General features: G+C 30.6%; 6 protein-coding genes across 9 annotated transcripts in view; 2 read left to right on the top strand and 4 right to left on the bottom strand.

The window, feature by feature from the left end:
* Positions 1-16,281, bottom strand: part of LOC136783331 (zinc finger protein OZF-like) — a 64,567-nt gene that overhangs the window by 8,604 nt on the left and 39,682 nt on the right. The window lies entirely within an intron of this gene.
* Positions 86-1,344, top strand: ATPsynE (ATP synthase, subunit E). The gene is made up of 3 exons (XM_066743466.1): positions 86-399; positions 870-1,026; positions 1,159-1,344. Exons 1-3 carry the CDS (start codon positions 346-348, stop codon positions 1,197-1,199), a joined length of 252 nt encoding a protein of 83 aa, XP_066599563.1. The 5' UTR covers positions 86-345; the 3' UTR covers positions 1,200-1,344.
* LOC136783269 (DNA polymerase alpha catalytic subunit-like) lies at positions 1,455-7,310 on the bottom strand. 4 transcript variants are annotated; one of them, XM_066743288.1, is made up of 20 exons: positions 7,050-7,310; positions 6,623-6,958; positions 6,329-6,539; positions 5,991-6,250; positions 5,807-5,920; positions 5,550-5,739; positions 5,356-5,481; positions 5,137-5,294; positions 4,834-5,074; positions 4,631-4,770; positions 4,364-4,569; positions 4,206-4,303; positions 4,042-4,115; positions 3,779-3,953; positions 3,504-3,712; positions 3,195-3,431; positions 3,023-3,098; positions 2,533-2,954; positions 2,403-2,471; positions 1,455-1,587 (listed from the first exon to the last, which is right to left on the bottom strand). In XM_066743288.1, the coding sequence occupies exons 1-19, from the start codon at positions 7,221-7,223 to the stop codon at positions 2,412-2,414; spliced, it is 3,507 nt and encodes a 1,168-aa protein (XP_066599385.1). In that variant the 5' UTR covers positions 7,224-7,310; the 3' UTR covers positions 1,455-1,587; positions 2,403-2,411. The 4 variants fall into 4 exon arrangements, with proteins under 4 accessions (XP_066599385.1, XP_066599384.1, XP_066599382.1 ...); XM_066743287.1 differs by having other exon boundaries at positions 4,042-4,303; positions 4,834-5,041; XM_066743285.1 differs by having other exon boundaries at positions 4,042-4,303; positions 7,050-7,308.
* Positions 7,491-11,911, top strand: pea (ATP-dependent RNA helicase pea). Its single transcript, XM_066743284.1, has 8 exons — positions 7,491-7,792; positions 7,862-7,947; positions 8,005-8,826; positions 8,893-9,439; positions 9,500-9,804; positions 9,872-9,996; positions 10,073-11,359; positions 11,421-11,911. The coding sequence occupies exons 1-8, from the start codon at positions 7,699-7,701 to the stop codon at positions 11,821-11,823; spliced, it is 3,669 nt and encodes a 1,222-aa protein (XP_066599381.1). The 5' UTR covers positions 7,491-7,698; the 3' UTR covers positions 11,824-11,911.
* LOC136783318 (dnaJ homolog subfamily C member 1-like) lies at positions 11,847-14,325 on the bottom strand. The gene is made up of 6 exons (XM_066743400.1): positions 14,145-14,325; positions 13,882-13,983; positions 13,225-13,443; positions 12,909-13,153; positions 12,323-12,845; positions 11,847-12,263 (listed from the first exon to the last, which is right to left on the bottom strand). The coding sequence occupies exons 1-6, from the start codon at positions 14,289-14,291 to the stop codon at positions 12,201-12,203; spliced, it is 1,299 nt and encodes a 432-aa protein (XP_066599497.1). The 5' UTR covers positions 14,292-14,325; the 3' UTR covers positions 11,847-12,200.
* Positions 14,790-15,950, bottom strand: RpS13 (ribosomal protein S13). Its single transcript, XM_066743458.1, has 3 exons — positions 15,844-15,950; positions 15,366-15,493; positions 14,790-15,148 (listed from the first exon to the last, which is right to left on the bottom strand). The coding sequence occupies exons 1-3, from the start codon at positions 15,864-15,866 to the stop codon at positions 14,844-14,846; spliced, it is 456 nt and encodes a 151-aa protein (XP_066599555.1). The 5' UTR covers positions 15,867-15,950; the 3' UTR covers positions 14,790-14,843.

Here is a 16,281-nt window from a genome sequence, read left to right as displayed (position 1 = left end):
GATAGTTAATAAATGAACACGGCTCTAGTAATTTTTCTGGTAATTTTTACTACTCACTGCTGGCTCTACTCAGGTTCACTGTAACGTGAAGAAATTCAGGGCTTGAAACCTCAGAATTTGAAGAAAAAAAAGCAGTTTCCATGTTCGGGAGCTGGAAATGAATACACTCTGAAGAAAAATTAGATAAATTATGTGATAATTTATCATTGTTACATGCAATCGCCGTCTATCTAGAACGATTACTGCCTTTTTCTCTTCAAATTCTGAGGTTTCTAGCCCTGAATTTCTTCACATTACAGTGACCCTCAGTGCTTAACTAACTATTTTGGAAATTTGGAGCAGAAAATGTCGACTGTAGAGCTAAATCCAAGACCTGTTAGGGTTTCGCCCTTGATAAAGGTATTTTAATTAATTTATATTCGTTTTGTTAACCGTTAACCACTTGATATAAAGCAGTTTCTGTATACATTGCCTATAGTAAATTATTCCTTAAATAACTAATTTTAGTTCATTTGCATCTTAATATATTTTTTATTACATAATTGTTAATACATTCAATTTATTTTATCTTGTTTTCAGTATGATAATTCTTTTGAAACATTATTATCATGATGAAATTTTAAATAATTACTGTTAACCATTTCTTATAAATCATTGGAACTTCTAAACTCAAACTACAAATTACTTATTTACTCCTGTTAAGGGTATTTCTATATAAAATATTGTACTTTTCATTATTTAAAATGTTTTAAATAATTAACTAGTTTTAATTTAACCTATTACTTTTCTTTGATGCAATTTAATTAATTTTTTCAGTAAATCCTATAAATCTTACATTCATATAATACTTTTTAATTGTCAATATTTAGTTTGGTCGATGGAGCTTCCTTACTGCAGGCATTCTTTATGGATTAATGAAGCATAATAGATATAGTAAAAAAGAAAATGCTTTAAGAGAAGAAGAAGCAAGATTGAAACCAATTCGTGATGCACAGATAGCAGAGAGGAAACGAATTGCTGCTGCAGGTAAATATCAGAAAAAAATAATACACATGCAAAATAACTATATACTTTTATAATTAAAACATAAAGCTTGAGATCATTTTTGAAGGTTTGTTTACCTTTATATTTGAATAATTCTTCCTTCTTGTGTTACAGCTGAAATGAAAGCTCTTGAAGATTCTCTAGCAGGAAAATAAAGAAGGCAGTAAAACATCAGTATAGTGGAAACTGTTAAATGAAATTGTTTTAACTCTTGTTTGTCAAAATCGATTACAGATGTTAATATAATCTACAAAAACTCTTTGAAATGTAAATGATGCAATAAAAGTATTACACACCAAAGAGTTTGTAAATTAACAGATCTATTTAAAATTGTTATTTTTATTGACTGTTTGAAACTTTATTATTTTTAAATTTTTGTATATAAATTCATGTAGTTTTTACTTAGGTAACCCGTTTTAGTACACATGTTACTGTTAAACTAAACTAGTTGAAATATTATTACTCAGTGGTTTTTGGATGGTTGATGGTTGTCAATCTGCAGTAAAATTTTGAAATTTCCGAATATGGCGAATCCAAAGTTACCTGAAAAAAAATTGAAGTTCAACCAGATTTGGTTTGATTGTTATAATTCATCCTCCATTTTTAATGTCAGCTGCTTTAGATTTATACTATTTAGGCTTGGTCTTACAGGTCTCAATTAAATTAATTATGCTATATTATATTTAACATAAAATATATCATACGAAATACTCTACACATATTTCGCATGACATTTATTACAGCATAATTAAATTAATTGAGACATGTAAAACCAGTCCTTATAGTCTCATTGGTATTATTGAATTTCCTATAGTGTACATACTCCATGTATGTATATACAATGTGGAAAATTGAATCGTCATCTTCATGCTATAGTACTAACCATAGATTTAAGTAAGCTTTACAACTACCTATGTGTTAAGACATGCATAAATATTGTTTCAGATTTATTAAAATAATAAATTGTGATATCATCTACATTAAAGGGATGCGCGATATCTACTCGATTAAAGAAGTGTGTATAATACGCAAAAGAAGCCCAGATCATCCAGACATATCTTGCCACTGGGCTTCTACAATAGCTTCAATGCTGCCCATCAAAGGCTCAGGTTTCTAATGATGAGCATGCAAATATCAAGGTCGCTCATTTGGAAAACTGTTCTATACCAACATTACAGAGAGTTCCACCTAAAAATTTAGTTATTAAGCAACAACGTTATTCCAAGAACAATTTCACCTTTGGGAATAGTTTTTGAATTCTGAGAGAAATAACTTTTAGGTAAAATAATGCAATTTTTTAATAACGTTATTTTTGAAAACCAAATTTCAGGTGTAGTTGCATTTCATTATTGATATACCTTGTCCCATTAATCCATGTAAACATCATGTTCTTTCCTTCCTAAATCATTTGTTTCCGAAAAAGGCACCTGTAAAATTTTATATTTCGAAATGTTAATCATTCTCTACAATATTATATTCATTACTTACATAAAGTTCTAAATCAATAGAGTCGGTGGAAATTTGTGAACAATCACACCCGCTTGATTCCTCTGCATCATCCATTTCATTTAATTCTTCCGAACTACTTGTATCATTAAATTCATCCAATTTGTCTGCTTTATCCTTTAGACATGATTTGGCATGTTTCTTTGTCACTTCCTTTCTACTTGGTACATTTTCTATACCTAATGCATCTTTTACGTTCGGTATATCTTTAATATCTGGAAGAGATTCTACAGCTTGTATATATTGGTCAATTTTCTCATCTATTTTATTTTTGTCCAAGTGAGACATTTTGCTTGATAATCCAAAAACACCAAATGAGCTTTTTTTTTTCAAATAATTATCCATAAATTCTTTAATTTGTCTGTACACATTTATCAATTCTATTGGTTTTTCAGCTATTAAATCTTTATAAAACAAATATTATATTGCATTATACAACAAATAAAAAATAGCCATTAATAATATTTCATACCTTTATATTTTTCTTGATCTATGTCAAAAATACATCTATAAAAATCCAGTTGGTTAAATAATGAATCTTCTTCGTACTGAAAAAATATAATTACAATTATAATACTGATATAAATTATACACCAAATAATATTTTCATTTGTACTTGTATAAGTTTAAACAATGCTTCTTACTTGTCTTTCTACAATACCCTCCTCACATTTTATGCATTCTATAAATTTAGCTCTTGGAGGATATTCGATTTTACTCTCAATTGAACAAAGAGGATTTATACATTTCAAAGGTTTAGTATAATATGTAATTATCAGCTTTTTTATTATATTCAATAGAAAATTTTTTATAATCATACTATATTGCCATGGTGCCAATTTGCATCTTGGATTAGGACAAGATTCTAATGCCAACAAACCCTGTAATTAATTATATGTTTGATCTTTGTGCTTAATTATTTTCATAGAAGAATTATAAAAATTCACTTTTACCAATTCACTTGTTACATTATCAATTGTAATTACTGCTTTGCATTCTTGATTTTGACAAATAAATACGAAAGGTTCTAATTTTACAGGTTTAAGTTGACTAAGCATTGCATTAATATTTTTATCATTCACATTTTCTGTAATCTTACCAAAATATTTATTGTAATTTGAGGGATAGAAGCCTTTTTTTAATCTCTTTCTGCCCATTTGTGCTATAGTAATTGAATTGATTTTAACAACATTTTTTACAAATTTTATAAATGAAAACATATAATTACCAAATGCTTCCTTGATTCTTGTCTTATTAATTCCTTTGATTACATTGCAAAATTCACTTACAACAGTATTTAGTTGATAGTTTATGTAATAATCAATGTCAATATATAAATTTGAATCCTTTTTTACTTCATTTGGGTGATATGCTCTTTGAAATAATTTTAAATTAATGACGTTCTATCCTTCAACATGAATGTATTGACGTAAACTTACTTTAACTATTTAATAAATTATGTGAAAACAAATTTAATATATATAAACAAACCTTGCATAAAACATGTGGTACAATATCGCCACGCGTCCATAATCTTCCACCTTCTTCATTTAAACGTTGTGCTACTAATACATGTAAAGGAATAGTACTCGTGTATTGTGATGGATTCTTAGATAATTTTTTGCTTATAACAAATATTGATATATTATCCTTACTGTCATAAATTGTCTGTTTTGCTTGGTCTATAATAGCATAAATTTTCATGAATCTAATACAAATGTCATTATCAGAAAATAATACATTTAATATATCTCTGAAAAAATTAATTTTTATTATGGTCTCTTCTACAATCATACAAAAGGAAAGTGCTTACCTTCCCACATTCCGTACAATACTACAAGTACTTCTTTTAATCATCTCTATTCCTTTAACATCTAACTTAAATTCTATTTTGTTATCTGTCAATTGTTTCATAGACAAGCCTGCATAATTCTTTTTCTTAACTAAGAGGAAGAAACGAAATACTGTAGCGAGTTCAAACCGTAATACTTTATAAAAACTGTTGATCTTTTCTTGAATCTGTAAAATATATTCAATTAAATTACTTCAATTACTATTCTTCTAACAAATTTATACTTACATCACTTTTAATGGCTAAAGCTTTTTCATATATCTTCAACTTAGTATCAATCATCAAACAATCAGTGTCTCCATAAATGATATCATAATTTAATTTTTCTACTTGCCCTTTTGTAGTCATCAAAACTTTTCGACCAAGATCTGATGAAAGATTAATGCAAATACAAAATATATAATATTATCTTAACAGCTTTATTATTTTACCTGCTATAGTTGCAGCTAACGTGTTGCAAGCAAATCTGAATTGTTTTGATCCTATACATCCATAAACTGAATTCATTATAAGCTTCAAAGCTTTTTCTTGAGATTGCAACATCATTTGATTTGACAAAGAAGTACTAGGCTTTGTTAATTGTTTATTTATAGATACTCTATGTTGCATTAGCTCTTGCATTATTTGTGGTATTACTCCCTTTGGAGATTGTGACCCAGGTAATTTTATATCCTATTATAAATTGTTATAACTAATAACTACTGTTATGAAAATAATAGAATTTTTAATCTTACTTTAACGTCAGTAAACATTATATCAGGCATGGTGGAAAAACATAGATTATATTCTTGTATAATTGATGGGTACATTGATGTAAAATCCATATATAATACAATATTTTCATAGAACCCAGGTTTTGGTTCAAGAACCAGTGCACCCTGATAAGACTTTCCTAATATATAAAATTTAAATCTTATTTTTTACTAAAAAACATAATGTCATAAAATACTTACTCAATTTATTAAAAAATTCATATTCTTTGTCTGGTAAGATATAATCTCTTTCATAAAAAGCATGTAATAATAAATATTCCACCTGATCAATAAGAAATCTAGATGCTGCTTTAGATACAATATTTCCTAGAAAATATGAATATAATGATAATAAAGATAATTCTTTAATTTATTTTAATATTAGTTGTACTTACCACTTATACACGTTACAAAATGTGTTATTGGTATGATAGTTAATTTTAATGCTATTGAAAGGATTAATGTTGTTTCTCTTATTGTTGTATTTAATAAAAATTCAATTTTTTCTGCTGATTTGTAATACTCTAAACACTCAAAAGGCTCAATTTTTTTGTATAAGCTTTCACAGTTATCTTCAATCTCTAGCTAATAATTTATAAACAAATTACTACTAGTAACAATTGTGCTGTTAGAAGACAATTATAAATCTTACTTCTTTAGAAATAGAAAAAATATCCAAATGATCTACTTTTAAATTTAATTGTCCTATTGCTTCCAAAATATCCCACAGTGGTCGCCCAGGTATACATTGCAAAAGATATGTTTTCTGAAATAAAAAAAGTTACTGCAAAAAGAATTTAAGTTCAGAAAGTAAAAATATACATCTTGTTACTCACTGGCAATAATTTATATTTTATTCTGCTTATTTTACTACTGTCCATTATGTTTAATCTGTTTAATTTATTTAGTAAATGTCCCAGCTGAAACTTGGCATCATTAACAATAAATATATCTGGATCACAATCATCTATTGTTTCAATAAAAATAGCTAATAACTCTTGTTCACTTTTACAATACTTTAAAATAATATTCTTCTGTTTTGGTAATACTTTCAAAACATTCTCTTGATCCTTAAAACCATTTGGAATAGTGACTACTGTAAAATATTAGGAACATTATGATGATAAAAATTTAGATTAATATTTAAGTGCCTTCATTGTATGTCCTGACTTACAACAAATACATTTTTCAAATAAAAAATTGTTTTTGTACTGAACCGGTTTTAGATTGAATCTAGTATTAAGCTTTATAACTGCCATAACTGCCTTGTTCTCTTTTGTTGTATTATTGAATGCTATACGTATATTTAATGTTGCACAAGTTAAAAATGGTATATCCTTTCTATTTGATAGGATATGAATATTTTCAAAATTATTACAAAATACCTGAGAAGTGATAAATGTTAATCCAAATGACATATTAAAATTAAATGTATTTATCATATATATTATAGTTATTTTAAATTTACATTAACTCTACACCAACTTGGAGCATCCTGCCTGTTATCCAAAAAAGAAACCTCCATGACTTTTAACCAGCATGGACCACTTTTCAGATTTCTGTTTATAAGTAAAACTTCTAGAGCATTCACAGTAGATCCAACTATATTTTGAATTTCATTTCCAGAATATTTGCAGTCAATTGTAGAATATTTTGCAGGATATGTTACTTCCGCACACTTAACCTTATTTTGTACATTTGAACCTTTTTCAAATATCCAGTATTTCGTAACAGCATGCCATTTGTATTCTTGTATTTTTAAGGTTTCAGCTAGTTTATCAAACTCTAGCTTTGCTTCTTCCATCTGGAAAAAGAAAATAAGCTTAAAAAATACTGTATTAACATTATATTTAATTGTAAACTAAGTAATGAAATAATAATTATAATTTGCTGACAGAGTTCTTAGGTATGACATAAATTTGTCTTGGTATATTTTCAATGATGAGACAGCACGATGAAAATTTCCCTTCTTTCTTGACATAAGTTTTCCCAAAAAAATAAGCGGTACCAGGTAACCTTTTAGGATCCTCATATGCATCCCACCAAAAAAACATGAATTCTTCGGCCATTATCTAATTTATAACAACCTTTTGATTCAAAGTCCCTATATTACTATTTAAAATATTATTTTAAATCTGGAATGAAATTTAAAAAGCACTTTTCAACTGAGAGAAAGGTTTTCATATGTACATTGACATTCACCATTGAAAAACAATTCGGAAATGACTTAACGTTTGTTTTACCGCCATAAAATGACCGCGTTTGGAATCCCTAGGCCGCGTCACAAAATTTACTAGCACTACGCTTTCTGAACGCAGCCTTTGTCGACAGTCAAAGGTCAATCAAACTCAAAGTAGATCGTAGGATTCGTAGGGCAGAATGTAGATTGACGCAGATTGTCGTAGTTGTAGGCAGTTGTAGGTAGATCCAGCCGATCCAGGATCCAGGTAGATCTGTCGGACGGGTCGGGGTCGAACCGCGGACGGCAATTAGCAATATTAGCATTTCAGCAGTGCATGTTGCATACTCGCATATATTTCAATCATGGATGGACTTGAGACTTTAGAAAATTTGTCTTTAGCGTCAAGAATTTGCATAGAGTTAGAAAATCATTTAGGATTAAATGACACAGATTTGGGTATTTATTTGTTTCTTCCTATTTTTCTAGTGTGTTTAGTTTGATAAATCTAATTTTATTTGGTTTCAGCTAAATTTATCATCCATTTAGCAGATAAAAATAATACCTTTGATACATTCAAAAGAGTATTGATAGAAAATGGAGCTGAGTTTTCTGTAAGTTTTTTTAATGTTTTTTGTTTGCAATAAATAACTTTTGCTTCTCTCTATTAGGATTCCTTTATAGCCAATCTTCTTAGAATTATAAATCATATGAAACCATTAAAATTAGTTTCTACTCAGAACGATCCTTCTATAAGCAAAAAGGATAATTTGGCTGCTAAATTTCCAGCATTGGCTATACCAAATGACGAGCCTGTATTAATATCAGAGAGAGATAAATCTAGTAGGGAAGGTGAGAAAGATTCATTTGCATTTTTGGAATCTTTGGCCCCATCAAACCTAAAAAATAATTCAGATTCAAAATCAAGCAAGAAGAGCAATGAAAAAGACAAAACTGAGGAAAGGATAATTAAAGAAAGAAATAGATCAAAAGATAGAAAAAGGCACAGAGCAAGGTCCAGATCTGGACATCGTAAAGACAGGAAACACAGACATTATTCTAGATCAAGGTCAAGAAATCGGAATAAGTCCAGAGAAAGAGTAAAAGGTAGATCTGGATCTAATGATAGGGATAGAAAGAAAAGGGAATCTAGATCTCACAGAAGGTCAAGATCAAAAGATCAAAATCAGAGGGAAAGGTCAGAAAATGGCAGAGACTTCAAAAGATATAAAAAACACAATTTAGATCGTTCAAGATCCAATTCTGTAGAAGAAATTCCAACTGATCCAGAAGTAGGAAAAATCTATTCTGGAAAAGTTGCAAACATAGTAAAGTTTGGCTGTTTTGTCCAATTAGAAGGATTAAAGCGTAGGTGGGAAGGTTTGGTACATATATCTCAACTAAGGAGGGAAGGAAGAGTAGCTGCTGCTAGTGATGTTGTATCTAGGGGTCAGAGAGTTCTAGTGAAGGTTCTCAATATTGTAGGAGAAAAGGTAGGATTACAAAAAATTTAATAATTTAGCTTTTAGATTTATTTCATCAATTTATTCATTTCTTAGGTCTCCTTGAGTATGAAAGATATTGATCAGGAGACAGGAAGAGATTTAAATCCAGACATTACTGTGACAAGAACAGAGGAAGATGAAAAACATTTACGTAATCCAGACAGGCCTGCGTCTTTATTGGAACTGCAGGGAAATTGGGACGATGATGAAACTGGCTCCAGAAAACGCGTTCAACGATTATCATCACCTGAAAAATGGGAAATCAAGCAAATGCTGGCTGCTTCTTGTATTGATAGAAGCGAATTACCAGAATTTGATATGGAAACGGGAGTTCTACCAAGGGAAGATGATGAGGAAGAGGATGTTGAAATTGAACTGGTTGAGGAAGAGCCACCATTCTTACATGGACATGGCAGAGCTTTGGGGGACCTGAGTCCTGTCAGAATAGTGAAAAATCCTGATGGATCGTTAGCACAAGCTGCTATGATGCAAAGTGCCTTGGCTAAGGAAAGACGAGAACAAAAAATGCTACAAAGGGAACAAGAAATGGATTCCGTTCCCACCGGGCTTAATAAAAATTGGATCGATCCTTTACCAGAAGGTAATTTAAATATTAGTAAATTTATTTATTCATGAAATAATGATTAAAATTTGTATTTAGCCGAAAGCCGTACATTAGCAGCAAATATGCGTGGAATTGGTCTTCAAACTCAGGATCTTCCAGAATGGAAGAAGCATGTAATTGGTGGTAAAAAATCTTCTTTTGGAAAGAAAACCAATCTAACTCTTTTGGAGCAAAGACAAAGCTTGCCAATATTCAAACTTAGGGATGATTTGGTAAAGGCTGTCACTGACAATCAGATTTTAATCGTTATCGGGGAGACTGGGTCAGGGAAAACTACGCAAATAACGCAATACTTAGCAGAATCAGGATTTACAGCAAGAGGAAAAATTGGCTGTACTCAGGTAAATAGAGATAAGATCATAAAACTAATAATGCATCAAATTATTCAATTTATAATTATTTAAATAGCCTAGGAGAGTTGCAGCTATGTCGGTTGCTAAGCGAGTCGCCGAAGAATTTGGATGTCGTCTCGGACAAGAAGTTGGATATACTATTCGATTTGAAGATTGTACAGGACCTGAAACTAATATAAAGTATGAACAATTACTTACTTTAAATTTTTCAGAAAAATTAGCTATCATATGATTAATAATTATCTTAATTCTACAGATATATGACAGACGGTATGTTATTACGTGAATGTTTAATGGATTTGGATCTAAAAATGTATTCAGTCATCATGCTGGATGAAGCCCATGAACGTACTATTCATACAGATGTTTTATTTGGATTATTAAAGCAAGCGGTAGGCAGAAGACCAGATTTAAAATTAATAGTCACCAGTGCAACATTAGATGCTGTAAAATTCTCTCAATATTTCTTCGAAGCCCCGATCTTTACAATTCCAGGACGAACTTTTGAAGTTGAAGTAATGTATACAAAGGAAGCTGAAACAGATTATTTAGACGCAGCCTTAATCACTGTTATGCAAATTCATTTGAGAGAGCCTCCCGGTGATATTCTACTATTCTTAACTGGTCAGGAAGAAATTGATACCGCTTGTGAAATTTTATATGAAAGAATGAAATCATTAGGACCGGACGTACCAGAATTAATTATCCTGCCTGTATATTCAGCTTTACCTTCTGAAATGCAAACGAGAATTTTCGAACCTGCTCCACCTGGATCAAGAAAAGTCGTAATTGCCACAAACATCGCTGAGACTAGTCTAACCATCGATGGTATTTATTATGTGGTAGATCCAGGATTTGTTAAGCAGAAGGTTTACAATTCCAAAACTGGAATGGACAGTTTAATCGTCACTCCTATAAGTCAAGCTGCAGCAAAACAGCGAAGTGGACGTGCTGGGAGAATTGGACCTGGAAAATGCTACAGACTCTATACCGAAAGAGCGTATAGAGATGAAATGCTACCTACACCAGTTCCAGAAATTCAACGAACTAATTTAGCGACAACCGTATTGCAATTAAAAACTATGGGCATCAATGATCTGCTTCATTTTGATTTTATGGATGCTCCTCCTGTGGAGTCCTTAATTATGGCCCTGGAGTCTTTACATAGTTTGAGTGCTTTGGATAATGAAGGACTCTTGACTCGACTCGGTAGGAAAATGGCAGAATTTCCTCTCGAGCCAAATTTATCGAAGATGTTAATTATGAGCGTACATCTTCAATGTTCGGATGAGATTTTAACAATTGTCAGCATGCTCAGTGTTCAGAACGTTTTTTACAGGCCAAAGGATAAGCAGGCACTGGCTGACCAGAAGAAAGCTAAATTTAATCAGGCCGAAGGTGACCATTTAACACTATTAGCTGTTTATAATTCCTGGCGGAATAATAAATTTAGTAACGCATGGTGTTATGAGAACTTTGTTCAAATCAGAACACTTAAAAGAGCACAAGATGTTCGTAAACAGTTATTGGGCATAATGGATAGGTATGTAATAATTACAGTTACATAAATATAAAATAGATTGTACAATTGCAAATGATTTTAGGCATAAGTTAGATGTTGTATCAGCTGGAAAGAATACTGTACGGGTACAAAAGGCAGTGTGTTCCGGCTTCTTTAGAAATGCTGCAAAAAAAGATCCTCAGGAAGGATACAGAACTTTGGCAGACAGTCAAGTTGTTTACATTCATCCTAGTAGTGCTTTGTTTAATCGACAGCCAGAATGGGTGATTTATCATGAGTTAGTGCAAACTACTAAAGAGTACATGCGAGAAGTGACAACTATTGATCCAAAATGGTTGGTGGAATTTGCGCCAGCATTCTTTAAATTCAGTGATCCAACCAAATTGAGCAAATTTAAAAAGAATCAAAGACTCGAACCTCTTTACAACAAATACGAAGAGCCAAACGCTTGGAGAATATCCAGAGTTCGGCGACGACGTAATTAAATGTGTAATTTACATTTTAAATATGTTAAATATATTTTATTTTAACATTACCATAAATTTAAGAATCGAATAAATATTATATACAGTATTATTGTAAATAATTATTAACATTGTTATTAAACAACTAGATTAATTATGAAAATATCACTGGCAGCGCTATGGTAATTAATTATTTTCTGTCACCCCATTTAATTTATTGTAATATTTATTATAAATAAATACATTCACTTCTCGGTAACAAAATGACATTATATTAACATTATCAGTACTGTGCAACTTCCCTTTTCTCTGTCTGACAAATGTGTCATTTTTGGACAGAATATTAAATTAAGACGAATTCGAATAATAGAGATGTTATAGTTATCAATATTTTACGTTCACGGTTGGTTTTTTTTCTTCACTAATTCTACCAATTGTCGATATCTTGTTTGACATTCTTCCTAAAAAGAAAATAAAAAACATTATTCTTTTTTAATTAATAAATTATGTTTTAACTTACTTTTGTTCTGCCTTCGATACAGCTTGCTATTTTTTCCCACCTATCTAAGGATGCTCCTTTTGGGTATTTTATAAGAGCAGCTTCCAAAGCTCTTTGTTGCTCTTGGCTCCATTCTACATTATTAGCTGACAATTCAGTCCGTGTTTTTACTTTCTGTTTTTTTTCTTCCACAGAACAATCATCTAATGATTGTCCAGGTTTCAATCCTTCTTCCTTCACCTTCTTTGCCATATGCGTTACTTCTTGTACTGATCTATTCATGGCATCAGCTATCTTCTCCCATCTCTCTGGTGTTCCCCCTGGATATCTCTTTACTAACTTTATTAATTCTAATATATCATCATCCGTCCAAAATCCCCCAGTTATAAGTGGTTTTTCATGAACACTATTAACTTGTTCAGTATCTTTTTTAAAATCTTCTTTAATGTTATTATTTCCACTTTTCTCCTGCGGTGTAAATCCAGCTCTTCTACGCCTAGGCCCCCGCGATACTGGTTCTGGTTCGACTTCTTCTTCCTGGACTCTAAAAATTATTTATATTGTTCATCAATTTTGAATAGACACAATTTTTATTATTTCAACTTACAGTGCTTCTTCCTCCTCTTGCTTTTTTCTACGTTTCCTCTCTTCCAATATGAACTTAATTGTACGAATTGCAGATGGAATACCATAGAAAAATCCTACCACCCACTTTGGTAGTTGAAATGGAAGTGTGTTCCACAAGCTAGGAGTTGGAATCTTTTCCAAAATATCAGCCAAATCTGGTACATCCATTTTTCCCTTTCTATTTTTCTTTTGCATTTTCTGGAGTTTACTTCCTAATACTTCAGTCTAAAAATTGAACAAGCAATCACTTTAAACCAATGCTATGTCTATTCTACTTACTAGTACAGTAACCTTACATATGTATATCTTTTTTCAAAATATGCAGCCCAAGCTACAAGATATTGTCCAATTGTAATTACAATAAATAATATAATGCTCATCTCCATAAGACCCATTTTTCTAGCATGTCGGTAGTAATATACTGCCGATCTCCAATTGGGCAACCCATTAACAAGAACATTGTCATATTTTTGTCTTTTGCTAGTATCCTTTAAAATGTCATATACTGCTACTAACTAAAACATAATGTAAAAAGTGTAAAATACAATGAAATCATTAAAAAAATATTAATATCTTATCTTAAAAAATACATGAGGGATAAAGAACTCCAAATAGAATTTAAATTCTCTTAAATTTACCCACTTTTGTTATCATTTTTGATTAAACAATATTCTTATTAGTTTTTACTCAAATTACTGGTAATTTTTATAGTCTATTCTTGTCTTTATAAAAAAATGAAAAAATGTGTATATTTAAATTTATAGTTATTGTAAACAACATATATTCTATAAGCAGTAGGTTGGAGTTTCTAATGATCCCATTTCTACCATTGAAGGATAAAAAAAAAATTGTTTTTTCTCTTGGGTTAATCCTACAGTTCAAAGATCCAAAAGAACATTTGACTTTTGGTAAAACTGGTAAGGAGTGCCTCTTTAATTGATTTTTAAACATACTTTTCTAAACTTTTCTTCAGCATCTTCTGCAGAATTTTTATCTGGATGCAAAAGTAGCGATAATTTTCTGAAGGCCTTTTTAATGTCCGTAGCATTGGCATTCTAAAAAAAAATTAATGTATATTAAAAAAGAATTAATTTATTTTTAAAATGAAAAGTAGAAGGTAACATATTGTGTTTACATCTGGAAAATTGCTGATGTGGCAAGACAAAACCAATTATTTGAATAATAAGGAAAAGGAAAAATTTTTTCTTTATCTTACCTGAGTTATTCCTAAGACTTCGTAAAAATTTTGATTAACTTCCTCGACGACATCGAAAACTTCTAAATCATCGTTATCCCAAGCTGACGATAAATGGAATAGCGTTAGGAATTGCAAAATTCCTATTACAACTACGGATATCCTCATCTTTAGGTGTCATATGTACATAATTATTTGACAATTTTAAAATCTCCTGCAGAAATATTTAATGTTTCCATACATTATTATTATAACAGATGAGAAAATATAAATATAACCTTAACTGATTAAGTCCACGCAAACCACAACGTTGACAATTTCACGTTCTTACCTATCTTATCCTTATCCGTAAACTAGCGCCCCAACCGACTAGCACGGCAAAATACGAAATTAAACATATTTCTTATTCTTATGTACACAAAACACAAGGGCCCTTTTTATACGTGTCAGTGCCCTGTGTCATATCCACACACAGTACACACACCTCCATTATACTAACATTAACACTTACTTTCCCCTCTACGGTAATATCGTATGACTCGAATAGTGTAAAAAATCACAGAATTTCTTACTAAATTTTCCTTCAGTTATAATCTATTTTTCACAACCATGCTTAAATTATTTCATTAATTAAAGATTAGGAAAATTTTACAATACTTGAAGAAATATTATTGTTATAAAGATTTTTATTATTACATAATATTAATATAAAGATGAAATTTATGCTACAAGAGCAGATGCAGTAGAACTCTCATATTTCCAGTTGGGTGGGAGAGTTCCCTTGGTTTTGTAGTATCTAGCCAGCCTGTGAATTCTTGATTCTACAAGAATTAAACGGAATTTGCTGTCTTTGTCTTTGCGGTTACGTTCCAAATGTTTGCGAATAGCAACTGCCTTTTTAATCAGATGATACAAATCTTCTGGCAAGTCAGGAACGATTCCCATAGATTTGACAATGCGGAGAATCTTATTTCCTGTCCTAAATCTGACTTGAGCAACTCCATGAGAATCTCGAAGGATAACACCTGCAAGTAGAAGAAATAATTAAAATAATATACCAAATAAAAAAATGATTAGGAATTATTGTAATTGACCACCTATAGCAAAAACAATAATAAATTTTGTTTTTCCCTCAAATGTCATTTTAAAATTTAATATAGCAAGCTTTAAAAGAGATCTAACTACAAAATGTTAAATCTCATTGAATGGAGTTTGCCAGAATACATTGAATAAATATCATACCAATTTGTGATGGAGTATGTCCTTTTTTTGCCAATTTAAAGATAAGGTCTTTACAATCCTCAGGTGTCAATTTCAACCAAGTAGGTACACTGCGGCGGTACGGAAGCGCCGATTGGGAAATACCCTTACTAAAATTAAATTGTTTTTAGGGTTAGAAGTATCCATCAAACAATAAACATTCCTAAAGCAACAAAATCTATAAAAAAATATTGACTTAAAAAAAGATAAAAAAATTATGTATACATTATACGCAAATAATCAAGCAAAGCGGTCTAAACCAGTTATATGCCAGCATAAAATGGTATCGAAAATCACATGGGTCGTGGGAGAATATTTCGACTCCTATAAATCTAACCTCAAACTAAAAGTATCAGCGTTGCGACAAACAAAATGAACACAAAAAAAAATTAAAACTAGTTTATAAAATAATTTTCTACAGAAAACATGAATTCATACGTTATAAAATTAATAAAATTACCCAGGTGCGTGCATACGACCCATGATGCCAAGATTTCTTTACTAAAAGACAGCAACGTGTTCGTGATCAGAAAAGGAACTAAGATCAGTGATGTCACGTATGTATCTTTGCTTTTAGTAAAATGGCGCGAGTAAACCTGAAAACATTTTAAATCGTATCTCATCTAATTTATAATAAAAAAGTTTTCTATTTCACAATTTCAAAAAAATAAAATATTATTTTTCTAATAAGAATCTTCGTGAATTATTCATAACCTACAAAAAATGTAGAGAAAATAAAATATAATAGATAACAAATAATGTAACTTGAACTGGTTTGAATTTACTAGCATGATCATATTAAGAAATTTCCTGCTTGTTTCCGGAAATTCCACTACGTTTGACATATGTAGGACTAGTAGTAACATAATTGATCGTAATTAGCGAATAATTAGAAAAA

Source organism: Prorops nasuta, unplaced genomic scaffold (assembly GCF_024137725.1).
Source record: "Prorops nasuta isolate Cenicafe-Biocafe unplaced genomic scaffold, Cenicafe_Pnas_1.2 PNAS00033, whole genome shotgun sequence".
Classification (NCBI taxonomy): Eukaryota; Metazoa; Arthropoda; class Insecta; order Hymenoptera; family Bethylidae; genus Prorops; species Prorops nasuta.
The sequence above is the reverse complement of the archived record's forward strand: the minus strand, read 5'-3'. Positions and strand labels throughout refer to the sequence as shown.

What these genes read in the sequence shown, in the direction of transcription:
- ATPsynE (XM_066743466.1), top strand. Translation starts at nt 346, where the DNA reads ATGTCGACTGTAGAGCTAAATCCAAGACCTGTTAGGGTTTCGCCCTTG. An exon ending in GGGTTTCGCCCTTGATAAAG is followed by an intron (nt 400 to 869) that starts GTATTTTAATTA and finishes GTCAATATTTAG; the next exon opens with TTTGGTCGATGGAGCTTCCT. An exon ending in GAAACGAATTGCTGCTGCAG is followed by an intron (nt 1,027 to 1,158) that starts GTAAATATCAGA and finishes CTTGTGTTACAG; the next exon opens with CTGAAATGAAAGCTCTTGAA.
- LOC136783269 (XM_066743286.1), bottom strand. Translation starts at nt 7,223, where the DNA reads ATGGCCGAAGAATTCATGTTTTTTTGGTGGGATGCATATGAGGATCCT. An exon ending in AGATCAAGAAAAATATAAAG is followed by an intron (nt 2,955 to 3,022) that starts GTATGAAATATT and finishes TGTTTTATAAAG; the next exon opens with ATTTAATAGCTGAAAAACCA. An exon ending in CTATTGATTTAGAACTTTAT is followed by an intron (nt 2,472 to 2,532) that starts GTAAGTAATGAA and finishes AAAATTTTACAG; the next exon opens with GTGCCTTTTTCGGAAACAAA.
- pea (XM_066743284.1), top strand. Translation starts at nt 7,699, where the DNA reads ATGGATGGACTTGAGACTTTAGAAAATTTGTCTTTAGCGTCAAGAATT. An exon ending in ATTAAATGACACAGATTTGG is followed by an intron (nt 7,793 to 7,861) that starts GTATTTATTTGT and finishes ATTTGGTTTCAG; the next exon opens with CTAAATTTATCATCCATTTA. An exon ending in GAAAAATTGGCTGTACTCAG is followed by an intron (nt 9,805 to 9,871) that starts GTAAATAGAGAT and finishes TTATTTAAATAG; the next exon opens with CCTAGGAGAGTTGCAGCTAT.
- LOC136783318 (XM_066743400.1), bottom strand. Translation starts at nt 14,291, where the DNA reads ATGAGGATATCCGTAGTTGTAATAGGAATTTTGCAATTCCTAACGCTA. An exon ending in CTGAAGAAAAGTTTAGAAAA is followed by an intron (nt 13,444 to 13,881) that starts GTATGTTTAAAA and finishes ATTATGTTTTAG; the next exon opens with TTAGTAGCAGTATATGACAT. An exon ending in TTGAAAAAAGATATACATAT is followed by an intron (nt 13,154 to 13,224) that starts GTAAGGTTACTG and finishes TTCAATTTTTAG; the next exon opens with ACTGAAGTATTAGGAAGTAA.
- RpS13 (XM_066743458.1), bottom strand. Translation starts at nt 15,866, where the DNA reads ATGGGTCGTATGCACGCACCTGG. An exon ending in GGTCGTATGCACGCACCTGG is followed by an intron (nt 15,494 to 15,843) that starts GTAATTTTATTA and finishes ATTTAATTTTAG; the next exon opens with TAAGGGTATTTCCCAATCGG. An exon ending in ACATACTCCATCACAAATTG is followed by an intron (nt 15,149 to 15,365) that starts GTATGATATTTA and finishes TTCTACTTGCAG; the next exon opens with GTGTTATCCTTCGAGATTCT.